We start from the raw sequence: 25,184 nt of genomic DNA, 5'->3' as shown, positions 1-25,184 counted from the left end.
TATTCACAAAATAACATTTATGTAAGTATAATGTTTATGTTTAGCATCTTCTTTTTTTCTTTTTTTTTTGAGATGGGGTCTAGCTCTGTCACCCAGGCTGGAGCATAGTGGCATAATCTTGGTTCACTGCAGCCAAGCAATTTTCCCACCTCAGCCTCCCAAGTAGCTGGGATAATAGGCACCCACCACCATGCCTGGCTAATTTTTGCCTTTTTAGTAGAGGCGGGGTTTCGCCATGTTAGCCAGGCTGTTCTCAAACTCCTGACCTCAGGTGATCCACCCGCCTCGGCCTCCCAAAGTGCTTGGATTATGGGCGTGACCACAACCGGCCTGGCATATTATTTTAACATTTGTTTTGCAAGAAGTGTCCTACTACAATTTTAATCATGTTCAAATCAGAACTTGATTGCTAATAAAATATGTTATTAGGATTATTTCATTTTCCTTTTGACATTTAAGCACTATTCCACACACAGACATGATCATACAACTAATTTGATCATATTAACAAAAGATTGGTTTTTAAACCAAGCAATATAAATATAAATACAGCCTTGGATAGATCATAGTCAGACTCCAAATGCAACCTCAGCTTCAAAGATTGTAAAGTCTCCTTTTCTTTCCCCTTTTCTCCTTTCATTTATTTTTTTTTATCCAAATATTTATTTACTATCTACCATGTGCCAGGCACTGTGATGGGCTATGAGGATGCAGTGGGGGATAGGACAGATGCCATCCCTGCCCTGAGGAGAATTGCAGTTTATTGGAAAAGATGGACATCATAAAATATACAATTATACAAATAAAAATTACATAAATAATTCAGTGTTTCAACTTTTGGGAGGTACACCAGTTTATAATAATAACATCCCTCCCACCTTCTTGAGAGAGTCATTGGTCACCCCACCTCTCTTCATTAACGAGAGGACATGATTAAACCTATCATTTCAGGTAGGAGTTTGCTGTGGGATGGATATCAATCTTCTATTAATATGTTTGTGCTCATGCTCTCCATTTTGCAATGGACACTTCCAATATGCAAGGCAGGCTGTATTAGGTGGTGGGAGAGGGCTACAAAGATGAGAGAGACAAAATCCTTGCCTGGAGGAATAGAGAGCATGTATACAATATGTGTACACAGTCTCTTTTTTAATATATATCTGCCTATGTATGTGATGTTTAAAGCAAGGAATTTCAGGGAATCAGGGGTGGTGGTGAAATAACTTCTAGTTCGAGTGATCAGCTAATGTTTCCTGGAGGTGACCTTTTAACTGATCTATAAGAAATAAATTGGACTTTGATAAGAAAATATGGTGGATAAAGGCATTCTAGGCAAATGAAATAGAATAATCAAAGACAAGAAGGCAGGAAAATTTGGAGCATATCGAAGGACTGACACAAGAAAGAAAAACAGAAATGAATCATCAAACCAAAAAATGGTTATATGGAAATAAAAGGAAGTCAGGTTTGTAGGATAAATTAAGCCCAGATCACTGAGGTTTTTAAGTACTTGTTTAAAGATACATTAGACTTTATTTGAGGGATCACATATGGCTACTCCCAATATTTAACCAGAGAAGGCCTTGTAGAAAAAATTAATCAGCACTGTGAAGGAGGGTGACTACAGTGAGGAAGGGCCCGAACTCAGAGCCCAGCTAGGTTCGTTGCTGTAATCTAGGTGGGAGATGGGGAAGACTTGAATGGTCAGTGCTCATCTGGTAAATTAGTGTTTTGGCTTTGAAGCAAATTTACAACAATCCCCTGAACTTTCCCAGAGATAATCTGTAGAATGGAGAAGCCATTAGGCCTCACCTCTAAAGTCTCAAAGTGATTGCTTTCTAACCAGCTTAAAAGCCAAGTTTTCCTGATCTGTTGGGAAAGACATGATAGCCTCTGAACACTCGTAATACAAATACCATTTAAAATGGAAAAATCGTAAGGATGGTAGACAGATTATGCTTCACATCACTACTAATATCTCTGAACTGATTTTAGCTGATTTATGAATAAATGATTATTCCAGTCTTGAGAGTTAAATATTTAAAAATTAACTTTCGTTTAGAGTTCATGTATAATACAGGGCTAATTCTCTGTGCTGCAGACTTCCGCTCTTCATTTCCTTCTTTTTAATACGTTATAATTATTATTCCTACTCTATCCTTTTTCAGTTTCCCGCATGAAAATTACTTAAACGTTGCACACAACGTTTCGCAAAATCTTTTGTGAAAGAAGAAAAGGAAATTCAGTGTGTGGGTCTCAGCAGGAGTTAAGCTAATGCAGCTTAAAATAATGCCGAAAAGGAAGCGCTTATCTGCGGGCAGACTGCCCCTGATTCTCTTCCTGTGCCAGATGATTAGTGCACTGGAAGTACCTCTTGATCGTAAGTATTAACATTTTAAAGCTGTTAGGCCCAGGAGTCAAAGCCTCCCAGCATTTATCATCATTCTGAACTGCGTGAATGGAGAAGGTGTCTGTGTGATACTGAAAAGCTAATCAAAATTAATTTGGCTTTTACCTTCAGCACCTGGTGTTTATAAAGATTCACACTGTAGAAGTGGCCATTGAAATGGTCAGACGCACAATTCCCTCCCTGTCATTCTCCTTCTTCCCCCTCAGGTGCCTTTTGTCTGCCCTGCTGGGGATGGCCTGAGAAGGATTGAGTTGTGCAAGCAGCCTGATCTTCCCAACAGGTGGCTCTTTAGAGAAGCAGTCCTGCAAGAAAACTATATGAGCCACTTTAAAATGATCATGGAGACCTCCCCACTCATCCCCTTACCCTTTACCCTTGCCCATCATATGCTGAGGGTGTTCTGCAAAGATGAGGGAAGACTCCTTCTGCCAACTCCATGCCCCTTGAATCCCTAAACCACCCCGTAATTACTTTCTCTTGATTCAGACAAGGCGCATCTCACTTTCCAATTTTGAATCTTAAATATAAGTCTAGAACTAGGAAAAGTATATTATCTAGAGCCTAACAAATAGTCTTATTTGGTTTAAACAATGTGGTCAAAGGCCAAGATGCAACTGCTGAAAATACAAGTAATTTGCAAAAACACTAAAGTGGACCAAACAACAGCTACTGTATTAGCCCTCCATTTTCCTCGTAGTAGGATATATACTGTGCTCTCCCTGCTCTGGGTGGCCTGTTTGTGAAAAATAAAGATAATGCTAGGTTCCACCTGGTCACTTTTCCTGCAATGGAAAGCAAAATTTCAAATCTGGACAATTACTGTACTTCAGAATTGATTTCTCTGCATGAGCTCTTTGAAGCCATTAGCTTCCAGAATAGAATATCTGTTTGGCAAGCTTTCCAAGGTGCAAGGAAGATAGCACTTTCCTGGGGCTATTCAATTGTTGGGATGTCATTTTTGTTTATTTATTATTATTATTGCCATAGAGGTTGCAACTGCCAGTGGGAAGACATTAGGAAGAGATGTGGTTTGTCCCACACTTTGTTGACTTTTTGCTGTGCTTCTATAAAGTACAATAAAATGCAATGCTTTTCTTATTTTTTTAAAAAAATTCATCCAATGACCTTAATTTCAGTTTTCAAAAATATATACAACTGCTTAAGCCCATTGGAGTGGGAATGCCTAAGTAAGCATTTGCCCTGACAGATACACAGGAGAGAAAGAAGAGCATTTGAGAGAAATGCTTTTGCTCTCTCTTATATTAAATATATTCCCCCTTAATCTGACTGTTCAATCTCTCCGTCAGAGGGAAACAGTCACCTACGGCTAACTCAATTATCACTGCTAATGGAGAAGAGGCATAACCATAATGAAAAGAAAGTCACAGAAAAACCCAGGTGCTCCTGTATTAACCTTTGCAAGCAGTAACGACAGGCAGCACTATGGAATGATTTGAAATGCATGCTAATGTAATTTCTTCCCTGCCCCTATTTCTTACATCCTTTCTCTACTACATGAACACCTCCTTGGTGTGGGCACCAGCAACCCCTGAGTGACTGAGAAATTCTGAAGCAGAAATCTGCTAACAGTCTAAAAAGTTCAATTAATAACTTTGGAGATCAACCATAGAAATATAAAAATCTAAAATTAGTGTTGGACTTGGCTTGCATGGAGCATTGTCACTGTAGCAATGTCCCATTGTTAGGTGTTATTACCATATGCATAGTGATGTCTGGGATGATATGACCAGACACTACACAGTATGTGACAACTCAAATTAATTGTAGATTTCAGCTATTTTTCAAATTGAACATAATTACTTGTCCAGCACAATATGTATGGATTGGAATTCACCATTCCTATTCCTGGAAGAACTCTTTTTGCCTACAGCATTGCTTTTGTTCTTCCATATGTTTATGTGGGAAAGCTGCTGCAAGATTAAAGGAAACCGTTAATGCAAATTTCTTCCTCTTGCAACTTCACAACTTCAACCTTCACTATACGGGTTTTCTTAGATCAAATCAAATAGACAAGATGCCCCTTTATCTTCAGAGTTCTAACGTTCTTATTATTAACATCTGATTTTCTTTAATCCTCTTTGCCCACTTACCTGCTGATATTGATGGGGAAAAAGCAAAACTTCTTGAAGACTGTAAGTGTCCTTCTATAAATTACTAGGCAGTGTGAAAATTTGACCATGTCTTTGCTTTTTGAATTAATACTGTGATTTAAATGCACAATTTCATGTTTTGTGACCTTTGTCTTTCTAAGCATGTGTGTTTACTGTAGCTAAGCATTGTATTTCAATACCAAGAAGCAGTTGTAATGTATTATCTGCATGAATTCTGAAAACTTGGCTGTTACTCTTTCTTTTACCAGTATGCTGCTCTACTAACTTCCAAGCTTTATTCACATCTGATGTAACTCAATGAGAAAATTCTCAAAATTTAGAGAGAATGCTGATCTGTTGTAAAGGCTAATTAATGCTTTCTGGAACAAAGATAGGTCTTTTCATGTCTTTTAGAAGGTGGGTGCAGGCAAAAGCTTTACACAAGACAGCAGCTATACACCCTTTTATGCTTCTTGAGCCTTCGTGACTATGTAGACTAGTATTTCTAGGTGTCATCAGTAGACTAACCCAGCAAATTTGAATCTTGTCTTGAAGTGGACAAAAGATAAGCAGCTCCCACCTACATGGTTTTTGAGTGGCTTGCTCTAAGCAAAACTTTCCACTGCCTTTGACAGTTAGGTGACATTTATCACCTAGTTTAAAAATAGTCAATTTTCAGGCATTTGATAATTTCCTTTGATGTCAGGATTAACCAGGAAAATTATGTAAAATCACTTTTTTTCTTGCTACTGGAAAACATTTGTTAATTAGTAGGTGACCCAAGCACTGTTTAAGGAGGTATATCCAGACAGTAAACTCCTGGCAGTTAGGAGTGGCATCTGAGCCAGCTCTGCTGCAGACCTGTGAATAGAAGCTCTGCCTTTGAAGCCACCAGATTTGTACCTGTGTCACCCCCAGAAAAGCACAAGGAATTGAACTGAGTCACTCCTGAGAATCCCCTCCCTGACTCCCTATGGCCACTATTCCTTGAATGTGGAATTCCAGGCTTCCTTCCATTATTCCAAACTCCATATACTCCCAGAGCCTGAAGGATCATTCAAAGGTGAATCTGTTCCAAATAAAAATGATTATGATAATAATTTTAAAATAGCTGATGTTATTGAACCATTATAGCATTGGTATATACCAAGAATTTTATAGAAATTATTTTCTTAATCCTGCCAGCTATCCTAGGTGGTAGGTACTACTTTTAAACTTTATTTTCCCTCTCAGGAAACTAGGGCTTACAGAAGTTAAGAAATTTGCTTGAAGTCTCACAGCTAGTAAGAAACGAACAGACTAGTGCTCAACAATCAGACCACACTGCTAGTCTGTGTTGGAAACTGACTAGGCTAGAAAAATGAGGGTTCAATATGCATGACAGAGGTGGGAAGGGCAGCTGGAAAGGCAAGGAGGGGGATGGCATATTCCAAAGGGAAGGGAAATTGACACTGCCCAGTACCCTGCATATAATAGTACACAATAAATGGTAACAGTAATGAGGCTAGCTTTTGATTTGTGCTTTAGCTGTTTAGGTCTCTGCTTTGTGCCTTCCTAGTCAAGCCATTTTGCCGCCCTGAGTAAGAAAAGAAGAGGTTGTAATAAATTATTCTTTAGTCCCTTCCTGTCATAACACTAGTTGTGATCTCACAAGAAGGACACGGTGATCTTAGAACGACTTGAAAAGCATTGGTGGTCCCGATACAGCCTTCTTCAGATTAGATTGTTCTGGGTCAGAACAGGTTCCCCACAGGATTTGATAATAAAAGATCAGATAAACTTTGAAGAGCAAATGGAAACACTGTCTCCTAGGACAGAGAACTTCCTCGGTTCCCTTTGTCTTCTAAATAAGACTCTTTTATCTTTGTTCCTAATTCACTTACCTCCTGGCTCTGATAAGAGAAGTCACATCTCCAATTTAACAGTCTGTTTAATATTAACTTCTCAAATGTATTTGTTCCCAACATATATTGATTTATATGAGCACACACTAATGACCTAAGTCTGTTACTCTTTGGATGCAAATTTACCTCACAACTTAAATTCCTCTGAAAAACATCATTTGAACCAAAGGAATCAAAAGAATTTCTCATTGTTACATCAGAAAAGAAACTGTCTTAATATTAGGCTTGTATTAATAATTATTTTCCCAAACTTTTAGTGTGGGAAAATGGACTTGCAAGTGCACATAGTTACCAAAAGAAAGTTATGCCTTGACTTCGCAGTTTTAGCAGACCTTTAGCAGAAAAATCTACTGAAGTATGTGCTGCTACACTAGAAATTACTAAAAATACTTGAAGCATATTTAGTCTAAGGTAAGTGATTTTGATACAGGAAAAAATGGCTACTATTATGATTTTAAATGATTTATTTTTTTTTACATGTTTTTTTTTCCTACAATTAAGTGGTACAACCTCCAACCATCACCCAACAGTCTCCAAAAGATTACATTATTGACCCTCGGGAGAATATTGTAATCCAGTGTGAGGCCAAAGGGAAACCGCCCCCAAGGTGAGTATGCATTCTGCTTTGTTATAGTACTGAGAATAAATCAGGAAATCTCTCTGAATAGAGAAATATGTTTGGGAATTTCCATCAAACAAGGCAGACTATGTAGAGCACTTCCTTTTTTAGTTGGCTATTTCTCACTGTGACTCACTAGATTGCCCTTTGGTTCATCTATCCCAGCCCATTTCAGCCCTTCAAAGATACTGAAGGTAATTTCTTGGGTCCCACATATCCCTAAAGTCTCACTTGTAGGTGTATTGTTTTGTCTCTCTGCTTAAGTAGAGCCCATTTTTTCTTCTTGAAAACCCATATTATTGCATTTTCATGCCCACACTTTTCTGCAAAATGCTTATAAAGTGGGGAGTTATGGAAAGAGCCTTTTAATTCAGGTTTTGATACTAATGGCCATAAGGAGGCACAGGCAAATCCCTTTTCTCTGGGCTTTAATTTCCTCATCTATAAAGAGGTTGAATTTGATGACTTCCAAGATCTCTGCTGTCTCTATAACAGTTTATAAAATAGTCTTAAATGATTTTCCAAACTTGGCAGAGTTCAGTCATGAGAATTCATGCCATTTGGATCCTGCATAGCATTTTAGATCACTGCAAAGCGTTTTAGAGTTGGGAGAGAGATTAGAGATAACCCAGTCCAACCAATACATTTTATAGATGGGAAACTGATGCCTGGTAATGCTAAGTAACTTATTCAAGGCGTCACAGTGGATGATCTGTAACTTGTCCAGTCATTTATGGGAGTTTTGGAGAGTTGGGTTATTGCTATTAAAATGTAATATGGATTTTTAAATAATAAAGAAGTGAAAGTTTCTGGTTATTTTATTTCCAAGTTTGTCTTTTACAGACCTTTTTAAATTATCACAAACTGGCCCCTAAGAAAAAAATTAACTGGGACTGAATATGTACTATGTCAAAACTTCCAGCAAAGGTTTGCCTCAAAATAATATATTCGGCTATGTTAATGGAAAACCTCTCTCACAGAAGGCCTGATGTGGTATCCCTTGATGAGGTTTCCTTTCAGTTTCACAATTACTGCCTTCTGTAACTCACTGTAAAACAGGATTTCTCCTCTTCACCACTATTGATATATGGAGTGGGATAATATTTTGTTTAGGGGATGCAAGTGTCCTGTGCGTTGCAGGATATTTGGCAGCATCCCTGGCCCCTGCCCACAAGATGCCAGTAGCATCCACACCACAACTTCCTGCCCTGGTTGTGACAATGACAGCTATAAAGATAAGCAGTGGGAAGGGAAATCTGAGTGACCCTAGAAAACACTGTGACGTTTAGAGATTCGTACCTTTGTATGAGCATGGCCATCACTGATTTGTGACTAGTTGTTAAGTATTTAATTACATGAGCACTGTAACTTTTATGTAAGTCAATCTTTTATAAAAATAAAATGGAGAAAGAGGAATCTCAGTTGACAGTTGGGCATACCTCCCAAGGGATTCTTAAAATCATCTCTAGAATTAAAAATTCCCAAAATGTGTTTTATGTAGAGTTACTATTTTTAATAAGCAACGTTTAAGACACTCTGGAACTTATATCTCTTAACCTGCTCCCAGCCTACACTTCACAATTTGGTAACTTGAAATTTGTCTGATCAATTTTCATCATATATAAATAGTACTTGCAGAGGTCTTGTCACATTTCAGCCCCAGGCAAATTTTTATAGACAGGTTATCAACTCTGTGAACAATGGAGTTTACAGTAAAAATGCTAATAAAGCTCTAAGAGAGTGTACCTGGGAGACCTGCTCCTTCTATTTTCTTAGAAAAATGACAGGCAATTTGTGTGCATGATTTCTTTATTGAGTCAAATGTGGGCTAGTTCTACAGAAGACAGGTACCTTAAAAAGTATAGCCTGCCCTTTTTTTTCCAGGTCATGATTCAATGAAACATTTTAGATATGAGGGCTTATTGCTCTCTTACTGAATATTAAACTTTAGTAATTATTTCTAGAAACCCATAAAACTGCTAGGAATTTGTTAAAGTAATCCCATTTTTCTGGACCATTAATACAGTTAACCCTTTGTGTGTTGGGCAGCTTTTCCTGGACCCGTAATGGGACTCATTTTGACATCGATAAAGACCCTCTGGTCACCATGAAGCCTGGCACAGGAACGCTCATAATTAACATCATGAGCGAAGGGAAAGCCGAGACCTACGAAGGAGTCTATCAGTGTACAGCAAGGAATGAACGTGGAGCTGCAATTTCTAATAACATTGTCGTCCGCCCATCCCGTAAGTGGAAACTTGTCAACCAACATGACCCTTTTTAAAGTATTGCTCCAAGACTCAGCTTCTGTGACATCGTCCAGATACTCTTCAAGAAAGCAGTGGAATTGCTTCCAATATTCTGACTTTGTTTTGCATGAAAATTATCGCTCCTTTCCACCTTACCCTGAGAAGCTCCTTAGCCTAATGCTGTACTAATCCAATGTATCTTTTATACAAGTCCTGTGTAAGACACTGGGGTTTAAAAAAAAAAAAAAAAAAAAAAAGTGTTTCTTCCCCGGAGTTCATCTAATTATTTATTTCTCATGTATCTCCTGTAAAAGTGAAATTCCTACAGCCAAATGGAAATAAATTCAGTATGATATGGGTGACCAAGGTCTAAATGCTATTTCTTTAATCATTTCTGTTTCAAAATTTTACTGGAAGTGGAGTGTCCTCACTACCTTGATATTATTAAGGCTCTTTTTGCAATGGTTGGTTAGTACCAAAATCCTCTCAAAAACCTTAAGAGCATGTATTTAAATAACAGTCATATTTTTCAGTTCTGGTTCTTTAAAAAGAAATTATTACAGATATAAAACATGTTCATTGTAGAAAAACTAATTATAAACAAACAAAGAAGAAATTTGTTCATGAATCCTTCCATTCAAGGAAATAACTACTGCTCAAATATTCTTTCTATTTTTTCCTAGGCAGATATGTATATATGTGTTTAAAACCAGCTCATTTTCTGAAATACTATCTTACAACCTTTTCTGAGTTTTTGACATATCATATATATTCCCATAGCGATCTTATAAATAAGTGTACTTATATAATACTTTATGGTATTCAAAGGTGTAGATGTATAATTCTTTATTTAACAAATCTTTTTACATTTAAGTGTTTTCCATTCTTTTGTGAAGAACATGCTTGTGTCAAAACTGTTTGTCTTCCTGATGATATATTTAGTATAAATTCTCAGCTGTGGAATCACTGACTGAGAATTTATACTATCAGTGGCAATGCATCAGAATTGACATTTTGTTTTAATTTTTACTTTTTTTCTTTTAACATTGTATTTAAAAATATTTTCTCATTAATTTAGCATACATAAATTACAAATTATTTCTCCAAAAGTTCAATTTGCCTTTATTTGAAGTGCTTTCTTTTTGTTCTTTTCAATGCAGAAATAACTGAGAAGTTTTTTTTTAATTTAATAGGATCACCATTGTGGACCAAAGAAAAGCTTGAACCAATCACACTTCAAAGTGGTCAATCTTTAGTACTTCCCTGCAGACCCCCAATTGGATTACCACCACCTATAATATTTTGGATGGATAATTGTAAGTTTTGATAATATGAACTTTCTTTCTTTAAAGGTCTTAGGATTGTTTACAGTCATAATACATTATTACCTCTTGTGATTCATAAAATGTTTTAGAGATGCTCAGGAAAATAACTGCTCCTCAAAATAAAATAACATGTCATCTCATTCATTCACTCAATTTTACTGAACATTTACTATGTACCTTGCTTGTATTCTTTGCAGTGGGAGAGGATGGGAGTGGGGAAGGAGGCAGATGATAAATGCAATAAGTACATTTAGAAAATCTGTGTTTGTTAGCAATCAGTTCTATGAAAAAAAAAAAAAAAAGCAGAGTTTTGAGCAGAGACTTAATGAAATGAGAGAGCAAGCCATGCCCCTAAATATCTGAGTAGAAAGGGAACACTAGTGCTAGCCCCTAAGGAAGAAGCATCCCTGCCATGTGTAAAAAGAAAAGCAAAGAGGCCAAGGTGGCCAGACTGAAGGAGCCGAGGGGGAAGGTGATGGACAAGGTAAGAAAGGTCAGAGGGACTCAATGGAAAGGACTTTGGCTTTAGCTTGGAATGAAGTAGTGAAATATTGAAGGAGTGACTTTATCTGAAATAAGTAGTAACAGTATCCCTTCAGTTGATGTGGAGAGAATATTGTGGACGAAAGAGAGTGGAGAGACTGTTGGGGCCACTGCTGTAATCTAGATGAAATTTGTTGGTAACTTGGACTTGAGTGGTAGCAGTAGAAAGGGTAAGAAATGGCAAGATTCTGGATACATTTTGAGGGTCAATCCTCCAGGATTTACTGGGGCAGAGGTTGGAGCATGAGAGAGAGGAATCAAGGATAACTACCTTGGGAGACTGAACAACTCCAAAATGATAAAATGGAATTGCCATTTCCAGAAACCCATGGCAGGGAGGAAATCAGGCTGTTGGGGATATGTTATGTTTCTGTTTGTTTTTTTAATCCCCAAAAATAGCTAATAGTTATCGGGCCTTTACCAAGTGTCAGGCCTTTTACTAAGGGCTTAACATGGGTTATTTCATTAATTTTTATAACAACCCTATGAGGCATGTCCAATTATTTTTTCCACTTTCCAGATGAGGAAACCAAGGCAGAGATAATGAAGCCATTCATTAGGCAATTTCAAACTTGTCTACCCCTGTTTCTGTCCTCAAGGGCATGTTTGTTGCTCTGCCTCTTCCACCCTCCAAAATTTCCTGTGCTAATAGGTCAGCATGTTACCTTAGAGGGAGCACATGGTTCTACTTGGAGACTGAGAAACCAGAGTTTGGGATGTGAGAGGCCTCTAAGATATTTCATGGCAAGACACCAGCAAGAGTCAGAGATACCTGAGTCAAAAGGAAGATTCCAGGCTATGATCAGCAATGTTTGAATTCTTAGTGCATAAGTGCTGCCTAGAGGCCTGAGCTAGATGAGAGGATCTGGGGAGCAGGAGAGCAGAATCTGGGAGACTGAGACCAGGAGCCCTCCAGAGGTGAAGAACTCACGGAGAAATCAGCAAAGCAGATGAGAAGCAGCAGTCACTGAAGGAAAAAAGGAACAAAGAGAGTGGTGTCCCCAGGAACAAGGTGAAGAATGTGTGTCAGAAAGATGGACTAACCAGGCAGGGTGGCTCACACTGTAATCCCAGCTAATCGAGAGGCTGGGATGGGAGGATTGCTTCAGCTCAGGAGTTCGGGGCTGCAGGGAGCTACAATCCCATCACTGCAGTTCAGCCTCAGCAGCAGAGTGAGACACCATCCCTAAAATAAATAATGATAATAATTTTAGAAAATATTTTTGAAAGACATAATAATCAGCCATTTCAAATGCTCCTGAGAGATCAGATAATGTGAGAACTAACAAATGACTACTGAATTTGACAACTTGGAGGTTCCTGGTAACCCTGCTAAGAGTCTTTTAGGTGGAATGGTGGGAATGAATTAAAAGTATCTGTAGGAAATACAGTGACCTGATTGCCTGTGTACTCACAAGACATATACATTACTAAAGAGAAAATTTGGCTCTAACATTTAATCTGCATTTTTAATTTTTTTAATTTAATTTTTTTTAATTTTACTTTAAGTTCTGGGATGCATTTTGGCTCCTCCTATATGAAAGCACTCAGAGGAAGTAAAGTAATGCAAAGAAATAAAAAACAAATATATAACTAAATAAATCTTTTACACATTTTGCAAAAATAAGTAGTAAGCCAAATGTAAATAAGTGATTTATGGCTTTAAGAATAGCAGTCTCCAAATGCCACTGCCAAAATAAGGCTCAATATTTGGTACTTGGTTCTCATTCAGAAATAATGACCTTTTTGCTTAATAAAGAGACATATCACATGTAAACTCTCAGAGTCATCTGAATATATAACTAATTTTTCCCCACATTATATAGCTAGATATTCCACTCACATTCATTCTAGGCTGTTGGTGAAGCATCTGACCTTTCAAATGGAATTGCACCTGCAATATGAGAAAAAAATTAGATCCATATAGCATACTTCTTGCAAGATGACATTAAGTTATTCCTATCTGCATACATTTTTTTTCAAGTGCAATGCAAAATGCCACCACCCTCATGAAGTCCCATTGCCTAACATTTGGTCTGCCAACACCCTTCAATTTATTATTTTATTACTACAGCAGGAGAAACAGAGGACAAGAAATGTATTTTTATCTTTAACTCTTTGTTAAACAAAATGTACCTGATTCTTCTGAGTTTTTTTTTGTTTTTGTTTTTGTTTTTTGTTTTGTTTTGTTTTGTTTTTGAGATGGAGTCTCGCTCTGTCACCCAGGCTAGAGGGCAGTGGCGCAATCTCAGCTCACTGCAGCCTCGGCCTCCCAGGTTCAGGTGATTCTCCTGCCTCAGCCTCCTGAGTAGCTGGGATTACAGGTGCACACCACCACGCTCAGCTGATTTTCATATTTTTGGTAGAGACAGGATTTTGCCATGTTGGCCAGACTGGTCTCGAGCTCCTGACCTCAGGTGATCCACCCACCTTCGCCTCCCAAAGTGCTGGGATTACAGACACGAGCCACCAAGCCGGGCTTGAGTTATTGTTAAAACAGTCCTTTTCCTGGGACTTAATGGCTTAAAACCATAAATTTGCAACCACCAACCAAACCGCCATCTTGACCAATAATTTGGTTAACATGGTGAACTGGTGTTCTTTCTTTGAAGCTCTGCCTCCACATTTTCCTGCCTTTTTCTGCCTGAGGGAGCTCCAGACTTTTAACTATAATCTTGCATTTCGTGAAATATTAGATCAAGCACCTGCTACAGGAGGAGCAGACCTGCTTCACTCACGCTGGAAAAACCCTGCCAGGAGACAGAGTGGCCTGAGGCCACTGGGATGTGAGACTTTTTTCAGTTCTGTCACCTCAGAGCTGAAGAACTCTCATAGTTAGGGCTCTGTGGGCTAAGGAGCTTCAGGATGTCCATTAGCTGGCTAAGTGTGAACTCACACCCAGATCGGTCGTCCACCTCCCTGCATCCTTCATACACTTAGAAAATCTTCCCTGCAAATACGTTCTGATACTATTGCACAGTAGGGTGACTGTGGCTAACAGTAATGCATTGTATATTTCAGATAGCTAGAAGAGAGGATTTTGAATGTTCTCACATCAAAGAAATGGTAACTGTCTAAGGTGATGGATATGCTAATTACCATGATTTGATCATTACACAATGTATATGTGTATTGAAATATCACATCGTACCCCACAAATATGTACAGTTTATTATGTGTCCATAAAAGAGAAACAAAATCCTCCTGCCTAAAGCAAGATAGTTCCTTAAATGGATCTTAGGGGAAGTGCTAATAAATTATTATGCTTGACACTGGAAAGTCAGAGTGCTGATGGTTACTCACTTAATCCTTCAATGCACATTTAAAGGAGCCCCATGAAAGGCCAGGCACTGTTCCGGTGGACAAAGCAGATGAAAGTGTCCACTGTCCTGGACCTTAAATTCTAGTGCAGGAAACAGGCAATAAGTCGTATGTATGATGAGTAAATATGTAGTATGCCAGAAGGTGATAAGTAATTCAGAAAAGAATTGTAGAGGAGGTGGAGGAACTGGGCTTAGGAAGCTTGTGAGGGGCAGGTTGCAGCATTAAATAAATAGCGTCATCATCACACCCAGTTACTGTCAGCTGGCCATTTGCTGCTTGATTCTTCAACTGGATGATGAGCTCAGACAGGGCTGGGACTCTGGCATGCCCAGTGCCTAGCACAGGACCCAGCTCACCGTTAGATGCTCTCCAGGTATTTAGTTTCTGAACGTTGTGTGTAGATGCAACTCATGTTAGCAATTTTAGAAGCTTCCTTAATGATTTTCTAAGATATGTGTGTATGTGTACTTCACGGTTAGGGACTCATTTAGATATTGGGAAAAGTCACACCAACTTTTTGTAAAACGTATTTTGTTTACATTTGCTTAATAAAACATTTCACTGTATAATCTCACTTCTGACCCCACCCTGGAGAAGTTACTGTCAGGGAAGTAGAGTTAAGAGTTTTAGTGTGTTAGGTGTTTTTTTGTTTTTTTTTTTTGTTTTTTTTTTGTTTTTGTTTTTGTTTTACAGTTATTTGCTTTTACCCAAAGAGTTATATAGAGAAAAAAATATTCAAATGAAGTTCACAGACCTATTAGTAGATACATATATCTTGCTAATTTGGAGGGTAGCCACTTTATGATGGAATAATCTGGATATCTCTCTGCTTTTCTCCAGCCTTTCAAAGACTTCCACAAAGTGAGAGAGTTTCTCAAGGTCTGAATGGGGACCTTTATTTTTCCAATGTCCTCCCAGAGGACACCCGCGAAGACTATATCTGTTATGCCAGATTTAATCATACTCAAACCATACAGCAGAAGCAACCTATTTCTGTGAAGGTGATTTCAGGTAAGAGTTCAGCCTCCTGAATCTGCCCTTCAATACATTTACAAATATGTGCAAAATATAGAAACTATTATATACTACTGACTTTGAAGTAAACAGGTTCATTATCAGGAAACCTCCCATGAATGCTCACTAAAGTGTTGGCATATGTGTTATAAAGATTGTGCATACCCTAAATACTGGATTTTACATTTCTTGCTTTTATTGTCATGACTGGTTCCGTGATAACCTTCTGAACTACCTGGTGTTCTGGGCATTTGTGTGTGCTTTATGCTCCACAGTGCCTCTTATTGGCAGTCCTACAGCTTAAGTTAAATGTCTGCATATTCCTGGTTGGGGGTGGCTGAGTAAGTTAATGAGTTAGTCATGTACAACGTAAAGCACTGTTTTTACTTGATAGGAATGGCACTCGGTCAGGATAGCTGCATACGTTTGCTTTTGTTGCCCAATACTTTTTGACCCTTGTCCCCTACTTTTGTGCCCTCTTCATAATATTCTGTTTATTTCAGTGGATGAATTGAATGACACTATAGCTGCTAATTTGAGTGACACTGAGTTTTATGGTGGTGAGTTATGGTGATTGTAACTGATATTCTCTCCTTCATTGTAGAATTTAGTTCACTAACTTCACCTCCATGGCTATTTAACCTTATTTCTTTATGAGATTTCTAGTTATATGTTTAATACCATAGTATAAATGTATGTTTCTTATGAAATTTACCTATAAACTTTGAAGCATGCCACTAGAGCATTTTCCATGATGTATGTGTAATAATGAAACCTGTTGTAACTGTTTGCGTGTAAAGAACCATTTCACTGATTTGGAAAAACCTTTCACGTACGTTCAGAATTATGTTTTCCATGTTTTGTTCTATTCCTAACTTTTCTTGTGAACTAAGTAAGAGTTGGCAGGGTGCATTAACTTGCTAGAATACTGACTCATCAAAACTTTTAGCAATTAACGTTAAGTGGATTTCATAGTAAATCATCCCATTTCTCATCTGTTTTCATGTGACATTGTCAATATAATTAGTAATAGCATTTCTCTCTTAGTTTTGTTTAAAAACAAGTCAAACCCAGTCACTGTCTTCAGTGGAAGTAATCTTTTTAAAAGTAGAGCATTTAACTTCATTATTGTAGATAGAAATGAATTTGATTTCCTTAAGGGAAATGTTCTCAAGTAGAGTCTATGAATGAAAATAATGGGTTTTGGATAAAGGGTCCTCTTAATTATCCATAAGGCAGAATTTCTGCTGTATTAATTTCTCACCCTTGAGATAAAAGTAAAAAACATTAAGGTCTCATCAGTGACCAACATAGACACTCCACAACTGCTGCTTTCTTTTATTTTATTTGAATATACTCCTGAAAAATATGGGCCCCAAGACCGTTCCCAAAGTGATTTTAAAGGAGTAAGTTTCCCCCCTACAGTCTGTAAATTCTTAGGAAAACTAATTTTTCTCAAGTAATACCTCTTCTGGCATTGAATTTTTTCTTCTGAGAAATGAGAATAATCATAGTATATTTCCTTTTCATTAAATTTTTATAAGCGTCAAGTAGATAATGCCTTAAAGAGTTGAAAACCTTCAATGGCTATAAAACCTTAAGATGACGTAATTTCTGCTCCAAGTTTTTCTAAGAAACCTTCAGAAGACAAGGCTATGTTTTGGAAAGGCCTCCACAAAAAAGAAGATGGCCCGTATAACTATCCCTAAGATCTTTGACTTAGACCCTCTTTATTTTTTTATTGAGGAAAACGATTTCCATTTCTTTAACTCCATCATTATTCTTCATTTGTGGCATAATATTTGCAAGACCTCTGTCAGTAACTCTCTACTTTTGTTTTCCATAAACCTTGCAGTTTGAGGATGTTAATATGAGTAATCAGTAGTATTGGCTATAATGTTGTCCTCATTGTAAACAAGAATACCCCTTCTATAACCATATCTTTATAAAAACCTAACATCTTCCAGAAGATAGACAGTTAATTTTTGCTTTGACCTAAGCACTAATCCTAAGAGAAATGTAGCTCAATAACACAATTTCCTCTCCATGTCAACATTTTGAAAGTTTTCTAACCCACAGAAAATTTGTAAAAACCTAACCCAAATTAAGGGAATATACAAAAGGAAAACAGTCCTTATTATTAGTGCTTATGCAACCAAGGTTGTTTCTGTTCCTGGGTAACTTGAGTAAGTGTAAGTGATGACTACTTATAACGCAGAGAGTGTGTATGTGTAGCTTAACAAATTTCATAATTAATGTTAAATAGCTTAAAAAGGGATTGGAATTTTAGACAGCTTTTTTGACAATGAAGTGTTTATAGAAATACATATTATAAGTTGTAATGCATATTGATTTTCTTGCTTGCAGCTAAATCAAGTAGAGAGAGGCCACCAACATTTTTAACTCCAGAGGGCAATGCAAGTAACAAAGAGGAATTAAGGGGAAATGTGCTTTCACTGGAGTGCATTGCAGAAGGACTGTGAGTTCACACTTTCTGTCCTGAAATACATTTCTTATAAAAATATAGTAGGTTGGTAGAGAGGTGTTAGTAATATCATAGGAGGAATCACTGTCTTCTACTAATTCTACCAAGCATCAAGAAAAATTTGGTAATTATTTCCAAAGTAGGCATATGAATCTCATATTGTTGTTAAAATATTTTGTTAATGTAATAGTAATCATATTGAAATAAGTATCAGTAATCACCTTATGATTGTTGAAATATTATCTCATATTATTGTTTAAATATTTTGTTAATCTAGTACTGTTATCTTAAAATAAGTGTCAGTAATCACCTTGTGACTGCTATGATTATTATTAGAGGACATTATTTTGCTAGTTTGTAACCAACCACCTCAAATTTCTTTAAAAATAATAGCTATTTATTACTGATCACTTGTCGAGAGGTCTACAGAGCAGTTGTCTTCTAACCAGCTGGGTTGGGCTAATGTCAGTTAAGCATGCTCATGAATCTGCTAGGTGGCTCAGCAGCGAGTCCACTGCCCTTGGAGTCTACCGGCTGTTAGCTGGGGCATCTGAGTTGATAGCCTAAGTTGCTAACATCTCTCTTGCAGTCTCGTCCTGGCTTGTTCTCCTAACAACAGACAACATGCACAGGGCCTGCCTCTTAAATCCTAGCCTCAGAACTGGCACGCTGTCCTTTCACCTACTTCCTATTGGCAGGTCACAAGGCCAAGCCTAGACTCTTTGAAATAACTCATCTGTGCACAGTTCAAAATTGAAGCCACCCTAGAACTGACGTGCCTTTAACAGGAGTTACAGGGAGGCCTCGCCCAGATACAAAAGCAACTGTGATGTTAGCTCTGTGTTACAAGGAATTTCTGTATAGTCCCTGTCTTCTGCCTGACACAGAGCAAGCACCATTGGTATGGGCACATCTGCTGAAAACCTGGAATAGAATCTCAGAAACATGCTGCCCTTACATGTGATTCCTGCTGTCCTTGACAGGCAACTCATTGGTCTCACATTCCTTCCTGAATCAAGGAAAACTTGACTTAAGGAGGCACATGGAGGCCTCTGCTGGCCGAGGCAAGAAATCACACTATGCATTACTCAGCTCTGCCAGCTACAGAAAACCAGCAAAACCCCCTTTTAAAGATATGTTAAAACCCTATCTCTTCTGCTAGAATTAAGAAAAAAAAAATCCTCCCAATTTCCATCGTTATGGTGTAAGATAGTGGCATAATCTGCCAGCCTACAACTTTTGGGAGCAGAAGGTACCTATTCTCACAATTTAATGACTTCTTTTCCCACAAATGACATATTTCATTAAAAAACTAAAATATGGTTGGTATTTGGAAATTTCACAATACTCCTAAAAGAATTTTTAAAACTTTGGAGTGTTGTAACACCAAGATTGGGACTCTATCACTTATAAACCAACCATCGGACTTATAAAATCAAAATATTTATAATTCCTGACAATGGCTGAGTACAGTAGCTGGCCTCCAAAACAGTTCATGGCTTTTTCATAATTTCAAACTATGAAACTATGCTTCCATCTCCTTCTTACCCTCATATCATCTAAGATGCAGAGTAGTCTGATTATGAGGAAATATCAATATGTTGTCAGATTCCACATGTATATAGTTTTTCAAAATCTACTTATTTTTATATTTACAGCATGTTTTAATTCTAGAAGCTGTTTCATCAGATACATATGCTCAGTTTATTTCTTACTCAACCAAATAAACCAAACCAATATTATAATCAATTAATCCCACTTGCATTTCTTTTTTTTGTTGTTTTTGCTTGAACCATAATTTATTATTTCTCATGGTTCCATGTGATGACTGGGCTAAGCTTTTTTTAAATTATTTTTTTATTTTCCATAGGTTATTGGGGTATGGGCGGTGTGTGGTTACATGAGTAAGTTATTTAGTGGTGATTTGTGAGATTTTGGTGCATCCATCACACTATTTTTGATAGTCTTTTATCCCTCAACCCCCTCCCACCCTTCCCCCGAAGTTCCCAAAGTCCATTGTATTATTCTTATGCCTATGTGTCCTAACAGCTTAGCTCCCACGTATCAGCGAGAACATATGGTGTTTGGTTTTCCTGAGTTACTTCACTTAGAATAATAGTCTCCATTCTCATCCAGGTCACTGCAGATGCCATTAATTCATTCCTTTTATGGCTGAGTAGTATTCCATCATATATATATATATATATATGTCACAGTTTCTTTATCCACTCATTGATTGATGGGCATTTGGGTTGGTTCCACGATTTTGCAATTGCAAACTGAGAGGCTATAAACATGCGTGTGCAAGTTAAGTATCTTCTTTGTATAATGACTTCTTTTCCACTGGGTAGATACCAAGTGGTGGGATTGCTGGATCAAATGGCAGTTCTACTTTTGGTTCTTTAAGGAATCTCCACACTGTTTTCCATAGTGTCTGTACTAGTTACATTCCCATCAGCAGTGTAGAAGTGTTCCCTGATAACCGCATCCATGCCAACATCTACTGTTTTTTGATTTTTTGGTTGTGGCCATTCTTGCAGGAGTAAGGCGGTATCGCATTGTTGTTTTGATGTGCATTTCTCTGATCATTAGTGATGTTGAGCATTTTTTCCTATGTTTCTTTCTCTATCCTGTGGAATAGTGTCAAAAGGATTGGTACCAATTCTTCTTTGAATGTCTGGTAGAATTCTGCTGTGAATCCATGTGGTCATGGACTTTTTTTGGTTGTTAATTTTTTAATTACCATTTCAATCTTCCTGCTTTTTATTGGTCTGTTTAAGGTATCTAATTCTTCCTGATTTAAGCTAAGAGGGTTGTATTTTTCCAGGAATTTATCTGTCTCTTTTAGGTTTTCTAGTTCATGTGTGTAAAGGTGTTCATAGCAGCCTTGAATGAGCTTTTGTATTTTGGTGATGTCGGTTGTAATATCTCCTGTTTCATTTGTTGATGAGGTTATTTGGATTTTCTCTCTTCTTTTCTTGGTTAAATCTTGCTAATGGTCTATCAATTTTATTTATCTTTTCAAAGAACCAGCTTTTTGTTTCATTTATCTTTTGTATTTTTTGTTTGTTTGTTTCAGTTTCACTTAGTTCTGCTCTGATTTTATCTCCTTTCTTCTTCTGGGTATGGGTTCGGTTTGTTCTTGTTTCTCTAGTTACTTGAGGTATGACCTTAGACTATCAGTTTGTGCCATTTCAGTCTTTTTGATGTAGGCATTTAGGGCTATGAACTTTCTTCTTAGCACCGCCTGTGCTGTATGCCAGAGGTTTTGATAGGTTGTGTCACTATTGTCGTTCAGTTAGAATAATTTTTTAATTTCCATCTTGATTTTGTTTTCTACCCAGTGATCATTCAGGTTATTTAATTTCCATGTTTTTGCATGGCTTTGAAGGTTCCTTTTGGAGTTGATTTCCACTTTTATTCCACTGTGGTCTGAGAGAGTGCTTGATATAATTTCAATTTTCTTAAATTTATTGAGGCTCATTTTGTGGCCTATCATATGGTCCATCTTCAAGAAAGTTCCATGTGCTATTGAATAGAATGTGTATTCTGGGTGGCTAGAAAGATGGCTGAATAGGAACAGCTCCAATCTACAGCTCCCAGTGAGATCAATGCAGAAGGTGGGTGATTTCTGCATTCCCACTGAGGTACCCAGCTCATCTCATTGGGACTGGTTAGACAGTGGGTGCAGTCCACAGAGGGCGAGCCGAAGCAGGGTGGGGTCGTCGTCTCACTCAGGAAGTGCGAGGGATCAGGGAACTCCCTCCACTAGCCAAGGGAAGCCATGACGGACTGTGCCATGAGGAACGGTGCATTCCGGCCCAAGATACTACGCTTTGCCCATGGCCTTCACCACCTGCAGACCAGGAGATTCCCTGGGTTGCCTACACCACCAGGGCCCTGGGTTTCAAGCAAAAAACTGGGCGACCATTTGGGTAGACACCAAGCCAGCTGCAGGAGGTTTTTTTTTTTTTTTTTTTTTTTCCCCATACCCCAGTGGTGCCTGGAACACCAATGAGACAGAACCCTTCACTCCCCTGGAAAGGAGGCTGAAGCCAGGGAGCCAAGTGATCTAGCTCAGTGGATCTCACCCCCATGGAGCCCAGCAAGCCAAGATCCACTGGCTTGAAATTCTTGCTGCCAGCACAGCAGTCTGAAGTCGACCTCGGATGCTCTAACTTGGTGGAGGATGGGCGTCTGCCATTACTGAGGCTTGAATAGGCAGTTTTCCCCTCACAGTGTAAACAAACCTGCCAGGAAGTTTGAACTTGGCAGAGCCTACCACAGCTCGGCAAAGCTGCTGTAGCCAGACTGCCTCTCTAGATTCCTCCTCTGTGGGCAGGGCATCTCTGAAAGAAAGGCAGCAGCCCCAGTCAGGGAGTTCCATGTGCTATCTCCCTGAGACAGAGCACCTGGGGGAAGGGGCAGCTGCAGGTGCAGCTTCAGCAGATTTAAACATTCCTGCTGCTAGCTCTGAAGAGAGCAGCAGATCTCCCAGCACAGCACTAGAGTTCTGCTAAGGGACAGACTGCCTCCTCAAGTGGGCCCCTGAGCCCCATGCTGCCTGACTAGGAGTCACCTCCCAGCAGGAGTCGACAGACACCTCATACAGGAGAGCTCCAGCTGGCATCTGGCAGGTGCCCTTCTGGGACGAAGCATCCAGAGGAAGGAACAGGCAGCAATCTTTGCTGTTCTGCAGACTCCGCTGGTGATACCCAAGCAAACAGGGTCTGGAGTGGATCTCCAGCAGACCTGCAGCAGAGGGGCCTACTGTTAGAACAAAAACTAACAAACAGAAAGAAATAGCATCAACATCAACAAAAAGGACATCCACACAAAAAACCCATCTGAAGGGGTCACCAACATCAAAGACCAAAGGTAGATAAATCCACAGAGATGAGGAAAAACCGGTACAAAAGAGCTGAAAGTTCCAAAAATGAGAATGCCTCTTCTCATCCAAAAGATCACAACTACTCACCAGCAAGAGAACAAAACTGGACAGAGAATGAGTTTGACGAATTGACAGAAGTAGGCTTCAGAAGGTGGGTAATAGTAAACTCCTCTGAGCTAAAGGAGCTTGTTCTAACCCAATGCAAGGAAGCTAAGAACCTTGAAAAAAGGTTAGAGGAGTTGCTAATTAGAATAACCAGTTTAGAGAAGAACATAAATGACCTGATGGAACTGAAAAACACAGCACAAGAGCTTTGTGAATCATACACAAGAATCAGTAGCTAAATCAATCAAGCGGAAGAAAGGATAACAGAGATTGAAGATCACCTTAATGAAATAAAGTGTGAAGACAAGATTAGAGAAAAAAAGAATGAAAAAGAATGAACGAAGCCTCCAAAAAATATGTGACTATGTGAAAAGACCAAACCTATATTTGATTGGTGTACCTGAAAGTGACAGGGAGAATGGAACCAAGTTGGAAAACACTTTTCAGGATATTATCCAGGAGAACTTCCCCAACCTAGCAAGACAGGCCAGCATTCAAATTCAGGAAATACAGAGAACACCGTAAAGATACTCCTCAAGAAGAACAACCCCAAGACACACAATCATCAGATTCACCAAGGTTGCAATTAAGTAAAAAAATGTTAAGGGCAACCAGAGGGAAAGGTTGGGTTATCCACAAAAGGAAGCCCATCAGACTAATAGCAGATCTCTCAGCAGAAACCCTACAAGCCAGAAGAAAGTGGGGGCCAATATTCAACATTCTTAAAGAAAAGAATTTTCAACTCAGAATTTCATATCCAGCCAAACTAAGCTTCATAAGTGGAGAAATAAAATCCTTTACAGACAAGCAAATGCTGATGGATTTTGTCACCAACAGGCCTGCCTTACAAGACCTCCTGAAGGAAGCGTTAAATATGGAAAGAAAAAACTGGAACCAGTCACTGCAAAAACATACCAAATTGTAAACACTATCGACACTATGAAGAAACTGCATCAGCTAACGGGCAAAATAACCAGCTAGCATCATAATGACAGGATCAAATTCACACATAACAATATTAACCTTAAATGTAAATGGGCAGGCCAGGCGCGGTGGCTCATGCCTGTAATCCCAGCACTTTGGGAGGCCGAGGCGGGTGGATCACAAGGTCAGGAGATCGAGACCACGGTGAAACCTCGTCTCTACTAAAAATACAAAAAAAATTAGCCGGGCACGGTGGCAGGCGCCTGTAGTCCCAGCTACTCAGGAGGCTGAGGCAGGAGAATGGCATGATCCCAGGAGGCGGAGCTTGCAGTGAGCCGAGATCGCGCCACTGCACTCCAGCCTGGGGAACAGAGCCAGACTACATCTCCAAAAAAAAAAAACAAAAAAAACTAAATGGGGTAAATGCCCAAATTAAAAGACACAGACTGGCAAATTGGATAAAGAATCAAGACCCATCAGTGTGCTGTATTCAGGAGACCCATCTCATGTGCAAATACACACATAGGCTCAAAATAAAGGGATGAAGGAATATTTACCAAGCAAATGGAAAGCAAAAAAAAAAAAAAAAAAAAAAAAAGCAGGAGTTGCAATCGTAGTCTCTGATAAAACAGACTTTAAACCAACAAAGACCAAAAAACAAAAAGACAAGGGTATTACATAATGGGAAAGGGATCAATGCAACAAGAACAGCTAACTATCCTGAATATATATGCACACAATACAGGAGCACCCAGATTCAGAAAGCAAGTTCTTAGAGACCTACAAAGAGACTTAGACTGCCACACAATAATCATGGGAGACTTTAACACCCCACTGTCAACAGATCAACGAGACAGAAAATTATCAAGGATATTTAGGACTTGAACTAAGCTCTGGACCAAGCAGACCTAATAGACATCTATAGAACTCTCCACCCCAAATCAACAGAATATACATTCTTTCCAGCACGACATCACACTTATTCTAAAATTGACCACAGAATTGGAAATAAAACACTCCTCACCAAATGCAAAAGAACAGAAATCATAACAGTCTGTCAGACCACACTGCAATCAAATTAGAACTCAAGATTGAGAAACTCACTCAAAACCACACAGCTACATGGAAACTGATCAACCTGCTCCTGAATGACGACTGGGTAAATAATGAAATTAAGGCAGAAATAAAGATGTTCTTTGAAACCAATGAGAACAAAGACACAACTTACCAGAATCTCTGGGACACTGCTAAAGCAGTGTTTAGGGGGAAATTTATAGCAC

General features: G+C 38.6%; 1 protein-coding gene across 50 annotated transcripts in view; it reads left to right on the top strand.

The window, feature by feature from the left end:
• Positions 1–25,184, top strand: part of NRCAM (neuronal cell adhesion molecule) — a 305,104-nt gene that overhangs the window by 210,325 nt on the left and 69,595 nt on the right. For 20 of the 50 annotated variants that reach the window (XR_012432791.1, XR_006696751.2, XM_065542456.1 and 17 more), the window contains 8 exons: positions 2,169–2,380; positions 4,546–4,563; positions 6,927–7,032; positions 9,094–9,290; positions 10,487–10,609; positions 15,326–15,496; positions 16,003–16,059; positions 17,867–17,978. Coding sequence is in view for 47 of the 50 variants with exons in the window: in XM_065542456.1 (XP_065398528.1) it covers positions 2,275–2,380; positions 4,546–4,563; positions 6,927–7,032; positions 9,094–9,290; positions 10,487–10,609; positions 15,326–15,496; positions 16,003–16,059; positions 17,867–17,978 (890 nt within the window). In the remaining 3 variants the exon portion in view is untranslated. The remainder of the gene's footprint in view (positions 1–2,168; positions 2,381–4,545; positions 4,564–6,926; positions 7,033–9,093; positions 9,291–10,486; positions 10,610–15,325; positions 15,497–16,002; positions 16,060–17,866; positions 17,979–25,184) is intronic. The other 30 variants (XR_012432792.1, XM_065542459.1, XM_065542453.1 and 27 more) reach the window with 3 other exon arrangements.

The sequence above is a fragment of the Macaca fascicularis genome, chromosome 3 (genome assembly GCF_037993035.2).
Source record: "Macaca fascicularis isolate 582-1 chromosome 3, T2T-MFA8v1.1".
NCBI classification, from domain to species: Eukaryota; Metazoa; Chordata; class Mammalia; order Primates; family Cercopithecidae; genus Macaca; species Macaca fascicularis.
The sequence above is the reverse complement of the archived record's forward strand: the minus strand, read 5'-3'. Positions and strand labels throughout refer to the sequence as shown.